Here is a 14,489-nt window from a genome sequence, read left to right as displayed (position 1 = left end):
CATTGGTTGGTGTAGGTTATGTGGTTCGATTTAGCGTCATAGGAACGACAATCAGTATTTTGAAGTTCGCTAGAAGAAAAATGGATACGATGGAAGCAAATGTAAAGTTACTACTCAAAGGTCAAAGCATCGAAGAAGGCCAAGATTATTGTGATTTCACCCTTGAAGATCAAAATAATATAACTGGTAAGAAGGGAATTGATATTTTCTATTTGCCTAATACTTCCAATACGGCAATAGTAATAACGATTTGAGTATGTTTATAATTGCATTCCAGCCTAACCTACTCATCACTCCTAAATTCATCAAGCAGGGAGAAAAATGTTTGAGATTAAATCATATTTTTTGTAATTGTTTTAGCTATATCTTAGATTATTTTATTCTTAATTTAAGAAAAACATGTTAGGCCTATATATATACATAATACATTGATGGTTAGCTAATTTCAAAGCCACTTTATAAAAGTAAGTTATTATTATTTAGTACTATATTGTCAAAAAAGATATTTTATAGATTTCTAAGTAGACAATTAACAATTGTGATAATAATTTGGACTTGGTGAATAATTTTTTTAGTATTGCTTATAGGTATATTAAAAATTGTTATGAACTGAAGATATAGATTAAAATCTTGGATATTTGTGTAAAGTGTTATATTGTGTTTGTCTGTCTGAGATTTTGAAAGGTCTAAGCAAATAAATTGAACAGACATAACTTTGTTCCTGAAAGTGCAAGTAATACATATTACAAATTTTATGTGTTCTACTGATACTGAGCAAGGTTAAAAAAATATTTTAGCTTTTTAAAATATTATTTGCTATATATTTATTCATAATAACGTAATAAATTTTATCGTTATTGTAATGCAATTAATTTCACATTTACGGAAAACATTATTATTCTACTTTTATCTGTATTGGTGGAAAATTTTCATACCTTTTTAATCTTAGGATGCCTCTAGCTAATTGGTATAATTTGATTGTACTGCTAATGCTTATGAGTGTACACAATTCTTATTTTCCATTGGATCTCAATTTTGGAGCAAAAGTTACCAATTTATTCTCTTCTTATCAGGCTGTATGCACCAGAAAGTAATTTTCTGACAGATGTTTCAATTATTATAGACCTGTAATTAAAGGAATGATTAAATTTGTTATCATGAATAACTCCAATAATAATATTGAGAAACATATCAGTTCATTCAAGTAAGAGAAGCCAACTCACTGAATCACAGGTGCGCCGGATTCACTACTCAAGAATGTCAAGTTCAGAGCCCAGAAAAGTGCCCCGGGCCCTGCCCATTATATATAGAATACAGCCTCTACCATAGGTGCGGTCCAAGCGCGACTCAGCGCGCCGAGTGCACCCGCTGCTGTATTGCTGATATGTGGTATGCCACTTTGATGCTAACAAGTTGAATCATAATATGACGATGCTCTCAAAATTAATGATCATTTAAAGTTTCTATGTTTATTGTTCTAGTATATATCTATGTCAAGAATTAGAACTACGGTTATCTAAAGGAGTGTTCACATTCAAACGCCGATCTCGTGATAGCTTGCACTAACGACCCAAGCTTCGTATATGTTTATTACCGCTCATGCATTGAAATATTCATAATTGCTCAATAAAAACAAAAGCTCGATTATCCGAGACAAAATTTTCTATTTTAAAGAGCAATTACCGATTTAATTCACGCTATTTTTTGCTACCATAATTTCCGTTTAGAATGTCGCTAGTCAAACGTATCAATTTTTAGGAATTTAAAACTTATGACATGTAGAGGCCTGGCGCAGTGCGGCTACTGTCGAGACTTGAAGGCTGGAGTAACGGAATCAGAAGGATTGAATCGGGCCGGCCAACCGCACCGCACGGTGACGAATGCCTTTTGTTCCGTTTATAATAGCGCAGCTTGTTTCTACGGCAAAAGAATCGGCAAAAGTGACGGTTCACACGACATCTTTAATCTAGTTGGGGGTTTATGTTGAACTATTTATTGTATGCGCTGTTGCCACACATGTATCGCATGTGCGGTCGCCGAAAACATTGGTATTTAATGGATGCAAGAAAATAAAATGTTACTAGGAATATCCGTGCAGGTATATCTTCCGTCGTCTGGTGTCACTTTCACTACGAATTTCATGTGGCCTTGCATACCGTGTGCTGACTAAAAAAATATAAATAAATTTAGAAATTAGCTTTATATTTTGCCGTGTTTTATGAATTTATTTCCTGACCTCCTTCAACCCATACACCACTTTTGTGAACTGTACCTATTGACAATTATAACCGCACAAAGATACGCGCATTTTCGCTCGGTGCTTGGTAAATATGTATTAATCTATTTAATGAAAGAATTTTTATCCTCTTTTCTGTTAATACACGCTTTGATGTGGAATAACCTACTGTCGGCTGTTTTAGTAAGCATGGCTTAGAGGCCGTATATTTTATTCAAATTATGGGCGCAAAACAACTTGTTTCTAAGTACGCGTTGGTCTTTTATATGAGCCAGAACCTGTCCCCGACACGTTTAAAATATTTGCGTAAAAATTTGTTCATAGTTTGTTGTTCATAGTCACACTTGATCAACTTTTCGCAATAGACTTTTGCTAAAAACAGGAATAGTTGATACTTAAAGTACAAACTAATGAAATTAGTTTTCACATTAGAATTCATAAATCTAATTTATAATAAAAACGCACTTGAGTTTTCCTAGCTGTTATTGATCACTTTACTTTGTGTAACACATGGCTACGTATATACCTGATGGTCTGGAGACTTTTCTGTCTGGATGGTCTGGAGACTTTTCAGTCTGGAGACTGATGGTCTGGAGACTCTCTCACCATAACCACTAACTTAATTACCTTCTTCGTTCAGGACTGCAGCTTTTGATCGGGTATAAAACATTGACTGATGAATGAAAGTCAGCTCTGGTCTGTCGTTTCATGCAAGTCATTTAAATTCAAGACCGATTGCGAAGGTCACGATGATAATCAATCGTGCCGAAACGTGACTCATGTGATAAAACGGCAATGACAATGCCCAAAGTATTTTCTAATAAATTTTATTTTTAGATGTTTAAATAATGCTAGAATTATAAATTACAGCTCAAAAATGAAAAATGTAATATTGAAATTTAGATGCAAAATTCTTCAATACTGCGAAGTCGATTTATGGGTAAGAGTGACACTGCTCTCTTGAAATCGAGAATTTCTACTAAAGTATGCAAATTGATCGATACTTAGCATTGGTAAATTCTTAGGATATATGTCTATATATAATTCTGGATGTACAGTGCTAAATATTTTACGAAAAATCCCGAGATATTTTCACTTCCTCTCTTGAGTTCAACTGATGTTTTCCACGTGATTCCCAATCTGGGAAAGAATACTGGCTACAGGACCACAAAAACTGCGATCTAGAATGAAGCGGATAGCCGCCAAGCGACCTATTGGGGAAGGCAGGCACGTCAGCGTCATATACTACCTGAGTTTGTGTCGACCTGAAACAAAACAAAACTATAGCGCAGTGCCGTCACTGCGTATTAATTTAAAGTTTAACATTTTCATATAAACTTCATGTTCTTAGACTTGCAATTATCCCTGGAGCAAAACTGCTCGTATGCTTCTGAATACGAGCGAAACTGCAATTCGTATGCTTCTTTGAGTGCTTCGTTGGAGTAGCAAGTGTGCTAGACAGACATTGCTTTCACCAAACGCCTGTCCACGGTCGCTATGTAAACGGCCACGCATGCTTATCGTGCTACTCTGCCTTGCAAACATCCCTGGTATTTCATTGCTCAAGTGCAGAGTGATATGCTCAGAATTCTGATCACAACTTACAACATTATTCTACGTCGTGTCTTGCTGTCTCTCCTTATATTTGCATTAATTTTACTTCTGGCTACACTTTTTAATTACGTTAAACAGCAAAAATTAATAACACTTTTATCTTTGCAATGTCAAAAATTTAAATTATGTGTAGAGAAATTTATCCATAATTAATCGGTAAATTTGCGATGGACGTTACTCGAAGACAAACTTGGTCAGTTTTGCATACTGTTGCCAATATTTTCGGAATCTGAATTTTGAGATGAATAAACGTTTGCTTTAAGTGTTAAATTATCCTCCTCCTTTCACAAGATACATCATGCATGAGTATACATTCTCTCAGAAACTCGAGTTCAGCAAACTAAGATACGATGTGACGGACTTTCTTCCGAAATTTACTGAATGCCCAATTTCTAATTTAATGCACAGACGTATTATTTTTATCGATGGATCTTCTGATAAAATATTTTCGGATCGATGCTCGATATCGTCGCTGGAAAGATTTCGTATCATTATCGTCTATAGTTGCTTATTTAATAGTAATCAAATGAAGGAAAGTTGTTTATTTTCTTAAAAACAGTGCAAATTGTTTAACATTAGTGGTATCGTTGTCAGGAATAGGGTTTGATTTCAGTTAAATCACTCTGGAGTCGAGTGTTCTCGCCGACCCGTTAACTCCACTCCATTGACCTCGCAAAGAAAGTGCAGGGCTGAAAGTGGAACTGTCCTCGCGACACCACACTTTCGTTCTACAGCACGATTGCCATCAGTGCATGCGAGTTAGTCTCTCATTAATATTTTGCAGTCTCGAGTTTTCGCACTTGTATAGTCAATAAAATAACGGAAAACTTGCCTATTGCTATAAGTGACATAAAATTATATGATGATGCATTGCACTCCTTTTCGCATTTTACACATATTTTCCATGCCGAATTGAATGCATTTATATATATGATCTATCGGCAAGTGACTAAATTGTTCTGTGAACCTTTCAATTTAATTGACTGTCAGTATTAAAAATCGATTTTGGCCACCTTTCATGTTATTGGGTTCCGTCGGTGACTTTAATTCTTGTATGCAATAGCACACCTTTGTTTCTAAAACCTTAGTTGTTATTACCTTCAATGGTGAGCGACTTGTATCTGTTGCACGTGCCGTGGCATTGTTAATCGTCACCATTATTCATCCGCTTCAATTAATATGGTGGTAAAAAAACAGGTGCCACAATCCCCGTCAATGAGTGAGAGTTTGTATCGATCATGTGTTGTGGTGACGTCTGCTTTGCAGCTGTCATGGTTTTGTGATCGATTAATTTGCTGATCTAACTGAGAATCAGTGCGTATCCTCAGTTATGACTGTAGACTGCGCTACTACTTTTGACTTTAGTTCGGAAATTGTCTCTGGTTATTCCTGCTATTAATCGTGTTCTTTTGCGTCTAATTTTGATAATGCAGCAGCTTTGCTATTTCGTTGCAGATGTACCGGTATTTATACCTCAGCTTCGTTCAGGAATACTCGTCCGGAATTTATTCATACATTGTAATTACTGATCATGGTTGATTCGTGTATATAATGAAGTCATCGTGACTTATAATATAAGAGTTCTTGTAAAAGATTGAAATTTTTCTGTATTATTATGACAGACTCTAAAGGCAGCGCACCGGCAGCGCCTGTGCCCTTCACGCCGGCGCTGAAAGACAACGTTTGCTACATCGTCGCCGCGGTGCTCATCAACGATGAAGGCCAGGTCCTCATGATGCAGGAGGCTAAGAGGTCAGAACATCGCTTCCAACTAATTTATTGATGATCCCAAATTTTCGCTTGTGCGTTGAGATTCAAATTTTCGGTTGATTACTTGTGAACCTTCTTATCTTGTAAAACTTACATATATTTGACCTCATGATTATATCTTTCAAGATGACAAAAACTGATTTGAAAGATGTAGGAAATATTTTCCTCTCGTCCGCTGCACGAGTTCTTTCTTCATGGACTTTTTTATTCATATTATTTGTTTGTTTGAGGTGTATTGTTTGAACATTTTTAGCTTGTTTTAGTTTTAGTACTCCAGATAACCATCAAACAATACCTAACATCAAATCAGCGTTATCAGAGAAAAAATCATGCCGCTGAGAAATAACTATGTCTTATAATATTCGTTGTGTTGGACCTCATGTCATCATGCCGAACATCAATCAATACAATTGATCCTTAATGTTTTCGATGATATCCAAATATATATGGTTTGTTAAAGTTACTATTTTTTATCGAAGCAACGATAAATTTGAAAAATAATTTCGCATTTCAACAACTCAAACAACCCAAACATATCGAGCGAATTTCATCGGTCGTGATGGGTTTGTATAACTTTAGTTTATCGATTATAGTCTGAATTATTCCTGGTTGTTATACAGGAAGCGTGAAAAATTACTAGAAATTTATTATACTCGTTTACCTATAATGACGTCCGATAGAAGTCTTTAAAAAATTATTAAGTAAACAAAAAAGGACTGAATCAAACGGAAAAAACAATGGTGCCTTCAAAAAATCATCATTGCGTATCAATTTTCGATTTAAAAATAAGCAAATGATCTCATGCACGTGTTAAGCATTAAATGTGGCAGTTCAAAGAAGATCCTCACAGATCGTGCGCTGGCCAGTGGTACCTGCCGGCAGGACGTCTGGAGCCTGGCGAGAACATCATAGTGAGTTTGTGTTTGTGTTCACTCTACAAACTTGTGTGATGTACCATTAATGAATTCACTGTGTATATATGACTCGATTCATCATTCTTGATGATGCCCTCTAGTCAAGAATTAAGTTATGATTCCTTCCTTGCCGCCTAGAAGTATACCTAGTTCAAACCTCGAGGGAATTTCGAATCAAGTTGTTTAACTATTTATTTTTGAGCCATTTGAATTTGAATTGAGATTTTAAACTTGTTTTAGTTCCGTTATTAAAATCCATTGTCCTATATATACATTCCTGCTTCTTGCTGAATACCGGTACTGTACTGCATTTTGTGAAATATCACATTATCAGGCACGGAACGATGGCAATTTCGTTACACCATGCATTCCGGTTCACCCCAATTAATTATGTAAATCTATTGGACCAACATATTAAAAGTTTAATTTGTTCTATGCACTCAAACTTGATCGGTATACGATGTTAAATATTGTTGGTACTCTGGCTCCTAATATTTGTAGTAATCTTTTGGTAATAAGACTGTAAAACCACATTTTGATGGAACCCGTTAACCAATCACAAATGAGGTTTTGAACTAAACATTGCTGCGGTGGATGCAATGAAAAAAAAAAAATCGTTTAATAATCATATTTTCTTCCATTTGTTATTTATCTTCCCTATTTGTTCCCGAGTATTCCTGCTCTTATTCTATGTTTCGCGCAGGAGGCAGCAAAACGCGAGGTGCTGGAGGAGACCGGCCTGGAGGTGGCCATCACTACGCTCCTTATGGTCGAGTGCGCCTCAGGCTCTTGGTTTAGGTTTGTCGTCACCGGCAATGTTACTGGTGAGTCTTAGTGTTGGTTCAGGTTACGGGTGTGTTTTAGTGTTGGTTCAGGCTTGTAGTTACGGGTGAGTCTTATTGTGTTGCTTCGGTTCCGGTTGGTCGTTACGAGTCCTGGTGTGCTGTTTTCGGTTTGTAGTTACGTGTGAGTCCAGGATCGTTAATTTTGGTTTCTCGTCATTAAAAATGTTACATAAGAACTCCAAAGTCTTAGTTTAGGTTTGTCGTCACTGCAAAACTATCCATAAGTTCTGCATGCATACCTCAATTTCACTGCTCCAAGTATCCCTGTGCAGGCGGGAGCCTAAAAACACCAGCACAGGCAGACAGCGAGAGCTTGCAGGCGATGTGGGTAGCCAACTTAGAGGAGCTGAGTCTGCGCGGCAACGACATCCACTCGCTGGTGCAGCGCGCGCGCCAGCACTCGTCAACTGACCGCGCCTTGTGGCACGCCCCTCTGCTGCCTCTCAGCATACCTTCCTCCAAGATGATGCTCAGGCTGCTCATTGCCGTCAGGAAGAAGGCTAAGTGAGGCTCCACGAAAGGTTTTATAGAAGTAATATTGCCATCGTCACAGTGATTTTTATAGAAGTGATATCGCCACCGTGATTTTTATAGAGGTGATATGATATATATTTGTTAGGTATATAAAGTTATATATATATATATATATATTGGTTTTTAAGTACCCTAGATTACAAGTCGTGGCTCGGTGTCCCTACTGTAACACTGGAAAATAATGCAAATAACTGCATTTTATCCACGAATTAATGCGAGTGGACTTCAAAGTAACGTCACTTTATTCATACAGTAATTTTAGAAAACAAGGGCCAAAAATTTGTTCTAAGATTCAATAGTAATATGCCCTTTTTGCTAACTGTCGAAAAATTTGTTTAGCTTGGTTTCAAAATGTATGTTAAATTATCCTGAAGGCCGTTTAGAGAGTATTTATTGCGCGTTATTACATTGACGTAGATGTTTTTTCGTTTGTCATCTTTCCTGAAAATGATTTTCAGAAATGATCGAGTGACCTGAAAATGCTCGAGTGACGCAATAGGTGTCGATATTATCTTGTACACTTACTTTGGCAAAAAATCATCGATTCAATTTTTATTTAAATAACGGCGATGACAAATTGTATGAATATAAATGATTGACTGTTTCTTGATGCTGCAACTATAGTTGTTATTAATGCGATTATTGTGTTATTACAGTAACCGCATGTGTGTGCTGGTGAGCGACAAGACAAGCACCCATCTGCCCACCACTGAGATCAACCCCGTCAGATCCTTGCACTACACGCTCAAAAAATACATGACGGTTTGTGACTCATTTTCTTAATAATTCCGTGAATTCTTGATGATTTGTCAATGGCAACTTCATTAAACTCGTTTCCAGTGGACATGTCTTATTTTGTGTAAAGTGTACACGTCTTAAAATGTCATATTTTTTTAATTCAATCAGAAATTTAATTTACGAATTTGGGTTAATTTTTTATAGATTTTACATTTCTGATAGTTGGTTTGTTATTTATTAATGTTATTTATAGTGTTTGAATGAGGAGGCATCGCATAGCTTTAATCTGCTTGTATACGAGTATATATTTATGCCAAAATTTACATTCGTATGTTCGACGGTAGCCGATGCAGATGTTTGGCTATCTTTTAATGCTGTTACTTGGCTCTCTCACTGTGCCACCTTCTCGTTATTTCACTTAGTCATATTTGAAATGTTACGAAATTTTTCCATTAAAAACCTAATTAATTTCGTATGCTATACCACCGCTTACAATGACTGTTTGCTTGGCAGGAGATTTTCGGTGCGGAGCTGCCACCTCACCGGCCTCAGGGCGTGCTGACCTGCGAGCTGCAGACGTCAGTCGAGCCTGGCGCTCACGACGGCTTCCTGCTGACGCTGCTAGTGCCCGTGCGCATGCCGCTCGAGGACATCACAATCATCGACAAATATTCCTGGGTTGAGCTCCCCAAACCTCTCGGTGACGAACTGCTCGCGCGTCTCGAGAAAAACATGATCGTTCCGCTTAATGTTATTCGGTAAGAAAACAAATGTTCTTGTGAACATAAGGCCATGACTTGAGGATATGATTGTTCCAATCAATCTTTTCTGGACGAAAAATTATCATCAACCTGATTATGATAATGCGCGTACTATGGATGAATTTACATGAAATAGCCGCTGAGGCTCTTAGCTGTTTCAGTGGGAGGGACGAAGGATGCTGCATCTCAACGTTACTACTTGTTGCATTTCGTGGCGTTTGATTCATTCTGTTCTTGTGAATCAAATTCACCTCCCGAAAAATTAATGATTAGTTAATTACAAAATTAACAATAAGTTAAAATTTAATAAGAAAAAATTTGATTGATTAAGACAATTTGTTGATACTTTTGTTAAAACGTAGAACTTGAGCTCAAAGAGTGTTACGTGAGAGGAATTCTGTAGCTGTTTAGGGCTTGATCAGAACTTGAACGTTCGATTGTAAACTATGCGATGCGAATTAACTTTTTTTTTTTTGTATTGCCTGGAATGTATTTAATTTGGAGTTCTAGTAATGATTCAGCTGTTTTAAAATGCACTGACGGAACACGAGTAGCTATTCTAGAAGTATGTGAAGAACATTAATGCAGTGCATTATACCAGCTTACTTCTAATGCATTTTACATATTTTATCGGTACAATATTGCAACATTAGGATGCCACTTTTAGAAAATTTCTATCTCAATCATAAAAAATATTGCATATCTGCTTATGCTTAATGTTCAGTAAACTTAACAAATCTAAGGAATTACTTCCGTCCTCATATTTTAGTCTAATTTAGTTTTATCTAATATGTGTACACTTTTAAAGCACTATGAGAGAGTGTAGTGAAGCTGCAGGCCAAATCGTGGACTTTTCGTGATGAAATTAATTTATGAAAAGAGTCGTGGAATTTGAAGTCATCAAAATTGTGCCTGATTGGTTCATTATGCAAAGTTTATTTATCATTGAGAGCACGCAAGGTGATTTCATGCTTGATCGATTCGAGATTTTTAAATATTTGTGAACATTATATACTCTCAGTTTAAGTGTCGGATGTTTGGAAATTTTATACTGAGAGTGAAATTTTTAGGGTTTATGAATGAATTCTGTATAATATTGTTACAGCATTGAAGGTACTACATAATAAATACCTATATTTTAGACGACGAACTTCTTGCCAAACACTCTCATCGATTTCTTAATCAATCGCTACACGATACGAATTTAAATTTTTTACAGATTTTTATTAAGGTTTTACACCGTACCTTCTTCAATCGTCACCATTTTTAAAGAATCCACTTTGCTGGAATTTTTTCAGACTAAAATATTCACTGATTTTGTGACGGAAGAATTTAAATTTAGTAAGAATCGGATGTGAACGGTCGGCAGATATGAAATTCAAATCTACTCATTTGATGAGAATTTAGAGGAAGATAACTTTTTCGGTTGTGCGGCAATCAGCAGTTAAATACCCCCGTTTGAAGTATTTTTCAATGCGATATTTATCCCTAAGTGAGATTACTCTTCATACCACTTTCATGATTCCGCTTCATCACATCAGCGCGTTATGACAAGCTGTTCAGTACGGTTAATTATCGTAGGGCTCCATTGAGCTTTATGTCTGCGGTTGTTAAGATTTGGCAAAGTTTCTCATCTGTGACTTAACTGAATTTTTATTTTCTCTTAGGGTGTCGATGCTAATAAGCTGATTGACTGACGACAAGTTCCCATCGACAAGACTGTGATATCTTCAAAGACCGCGAGAATCTCTATCATGCTTGAAGACCTTCATTACTAAGACACCCAGGCACGGCAATTGGGACTTCTGGTAACAAATGACATTAAGACTTATATTAGTGACGGTTGAGACTTATAATAACGACTCTTGAGACTTCTGTTTGTACTGCTGGGACTACTCTTATTACTGAAGACTGTGTCAGCAACGTGTCCATATAAAGCCTTCAATGTCTGCAAACAATGACGAAAGTGTCGACTTTTTATTGTTTGCTGATTATAATTGACCGTGAAATCTTTCCATGTTTTCTTAAACACAATTTAATACCGAATAGTTGATTAATAAAAATATTTAATTATTCAAGTACTTGCTCGTCCTGTTGATAATATCGTAGAAATACAATAAACGAATTAGTACAGGTGTACATGAACTATGTATGATATCAGCCGTTACTTCTTTTGTCTACAGCTTCAATATTTCTTTTCTGTTATTTTTTCTGTGTATCAATTTTCATTTCTAACGCTTTCCTTTCTCGCTTAGAAAGCGCTAGTTTAGACATTCTGACTTATTATTGCTGAATAATTTTATCTTTATGTAAATGATATACTGATTAACCGCTTTCATTCGTACATCAATCGTATGGTTTTCAAGTTATTTTGATCAAAGAAATTTATCTATGCAGCGCATTTGTGAACCAATTCAAGAATATTGAAAATTTCGGCTTGTGAGATGGAATCCTGCAACACTCCTGAAGTACGGAGGGTCAGTCGTGAAAAAATTTACTGGTACAAGAAGCTTTCATTTTCGCTATTGACTAATTGATGTTAATGATAAATCACAATTATTTGGTGAAGTTATATTGACACTGAATAATGTTGTCCCTACTTAACACATTACCACAATATGTATGATGTTACTGATCAATCGTGACAACGGAGTTAACTATTGAAATTTTCACATAATGGTTTTAAAATATTTAGCTGTGTTATCTATAACGAATCAATTGTTTTGAAATCGAGGAAATGTTGTGTCTTAATTAATGTAAGTTTAACCATATGATGATGAATGTTCTGAGATAATTATCGGTATGAGATATGGATCATTATTTGCTGAAATATGAGGATCAGCCCAAGATATAGTCGGTTTAAACATTCTCAGGTTCTACAATAGTCCATTAATATGCATTGCTCAAGATGATGTACAAGTCTTATCGTGACTGTACCCAAGTTTGCACAAAGTGCACATCATTTCTGTTCATTTGGTAGTTGAGTGCGTTTGTGAAACTTAACAATTGAAAGAAATGTTGAGGAAGCGTGTTCTTTCCAGTTTGCCGAATGTGACGTGCATCTGAATCGTCGAGAAGTATCGCAAAAAATGTCATTTTGAATGAATGTTTAATTTTTATCTTCTTATAATCTTTGAGCAACAGCAGGAAGAATGCCAAGGATGCAATATTGTTTTATACTTTTACTCTAAACTTATGGTCAACTTATCCTCTAGTTTGGTTTGGTTATACAAGGTTGCTGTGACAGTTATTTCTTGTTTTAGGATTTTGAAGCGCTGAATTTTAGTTGTAAATGTGCTGCTCAACGATTGGTTTCTGTTTATAATCACTGTTGTCAATTCTAATCGTATCCAAAGGCCTGTTAACCACAATAATTTTTCGGTGGACAATATGTTTGTGAAGACCTTTATCTAGTTGAGTATTCTAGTGGCGTCCATGTTCTCAACGAAGAAAAACCCTGGTAATAATTTTCTTGATATGAATTTGTCAACATGAGTAGGCCTGCTCCACAGCCTTTCTTTACAAATTGTTTATACTGTTATCAATTGTTCATAATAGAAGTCAACTTTTATTAAAAAGAACTGATCACACTTGCTCCTTTCAGGGAGGCGATTAGCCTCCCTATCAACTGCGCCACTTACAAAATAATCCATGTATAAGAAGGGCACATGCATTCGGTTGAGCTAAATCCGAGAGCCTTATGAGACTTGCTGGAGGTTTTACACATTAACTAATAATATTATCATATAACTAGTAATAATAATAAACTTGCTGGAGGTTTAATAACTTGAATCTGACTCGCTGTTGCACCATACCAATTCTATCGGTTTAATCTTCACAGCTAATGTCTCCTTCATTACAATCCTGACCGCGTCTGCACACTCTTGATAATTTATGGAATATTGATGCAGCTGCAGTGTAACAAAATTTAACGCCTCGTTCCTAATGAATAGAAGGAGGAATGTAAATCTTTCCATTGACGCAATGTATCGCTTTGTTGGAGCGAAGTCGAGCTGCTTATGAGAGGACTTTTTTTTCTTCATTTGTGCCACCACCGGCGTCTCCGTTTGCCAAAATCAGTAATTTACCATAGTCTTCGCACGCAATCTTCCTAAAAGTATCAAGCAATTGATGTCGGCACACTAAAGTACCAGTAACTGCTGGATGAGTTAAGATGAGCTTGATGTGATTGGAAATGATATATGCAGGCTTTTTAAAACTTGTCTTAATGTCAGTTGCTGCCGTCTTGTACCCAGCCTTGGGTCTCAGTAAGCTGTCCAAGATGAAAAATTAGGTCTTGGTAGTACAGTTGGTTTTATATATTCTTGCTTCTTTTTTATACGTCAATTTTCATGACTAAAGTTAGAGGTGCATATTCACCATGGTGCACAATGATGTTCTTATTGTTGCTCGAGATTGAGGAATCCATTAGTAGTTAGTATCCGTTATTATTTTCATGTTAAGGATTTTTTTGAAACTCGTTTTCGTATCTAATTTGCCTATTAACCTACAGGCAACATCGTATCTAATTTGCTACAATTTGTCATATTAACCTACAGGAAGCATTGTAACTTGCAAAAGCATTCAAAACATTACTCTTTAAAGTTAAGTGCATCTTTATTTATATTCTTACACGTAATTCTTACTGTACCACCTGTGACCTGACATATTCGCAAAATGGTTGTTTATCACAAATCCGCATCCCTTGTGTGCTATGATTACTTGATAATATAATGCCGGTAGAATTCATAGTTACTTACTTTAAATGTTATCTCGTATAAAGTTTATGATTTTGTTCTAGTGTGAACATTTCATTGTCCTGTCTCTTGCAACATGCGGCTTTCAGATTTTCGATTGAGCCCGTTTGAAGCTCTCAAACGCCAACAATAATTCTATAAATTGAGCCAGAAATTTTCTGCATCTAAAAATTTTATACCCAAATTATCAATGGAATGTCCAACATGCTTTTCTAATACGTAATGGAACCCGCGATAAGGACATAATTTATGAATAAAGTTGGACGATTTCATAATTTTTTCGAACATGATGTCAGAAGTCATAGACTCATAGTCTATCA

The 14,489-nt window shown here is 36.1% G+C and overlaps 1 protein-coding gene across 1 annotated transcript; it reads left to right on the top strand.

The window, feature by feature from the left end:
* Positions 1 to 14,213, top strand: LOC108672263 (8-oxo-dGDP phosphatase NUDT18). Its single transcript, XM_018159906.2, has 8 exons — positions 1 to 186; positions 5,473 to 5,602; positions 6,471 to 6,531; positions 7,238 to 7,358; positions 7,652 to 7,883; positions 8,570 to 8,675; positions 9,165 to 9,409; positions 11,080 to 14,213. Exons 1-8 carry the CDS (start codon positions 81 to 83, stop codon positions 11,099 to 11,101), a joined length of 1,023 nt encoding a protein of 340 aa, XP_018015395.1. The 5' UTR covers positions 1 to 80; the 3' UTR covers positions 11,102 to 14,213.
* Positions 14,214 to 14,489: the final 276 nt, after the last annotated feature.

This window comes from Hyalella azteca, unplaced genomic scaffold (genome assembly GCF_000764305.2).
Source record: "Hyalella azteca isolate HAZT.00-mixed unplaced genomic scaffold, Hazt_2.0.2 contig1749, whole genome shotgun sequence".
NCBI lineage: Eukaryota > Metazoa > Arthropoda > Malacostraca > Amphipoda > Hyalellidae > Hyalella > Hyalella azteca.
Note: the sequence above shows the minus strand (reverse complement) of the source record. Positions and strands in the feature narration are given on the sequence as shown.

Excerpts from the sequence above, each read along its gene's own strand:
- LOC108672263 (XM_018159906.2), top strand. The coding sequence starts at position 81 with ATGGATACGATGGAAGCAAATGTAAAGTTACTACTCAAAGGTCAAAGC. Across the intron at positions 7,359-7,651 it reads CGTCACCGGCAATGTTACTG|GCGGGAGCCTAAAAACACCA; the intron begins GTGAGTCTTAGT and ends ATCCCTGTGCAG. Across the intron at positions 7,884-8,569 it reads GCCGTCAGGAAGAAGGCTAA|TAACCGCATGTGTGTGCTGG; the intron begins GTGAGGCTCCAC and ends GTGTTATTACAG.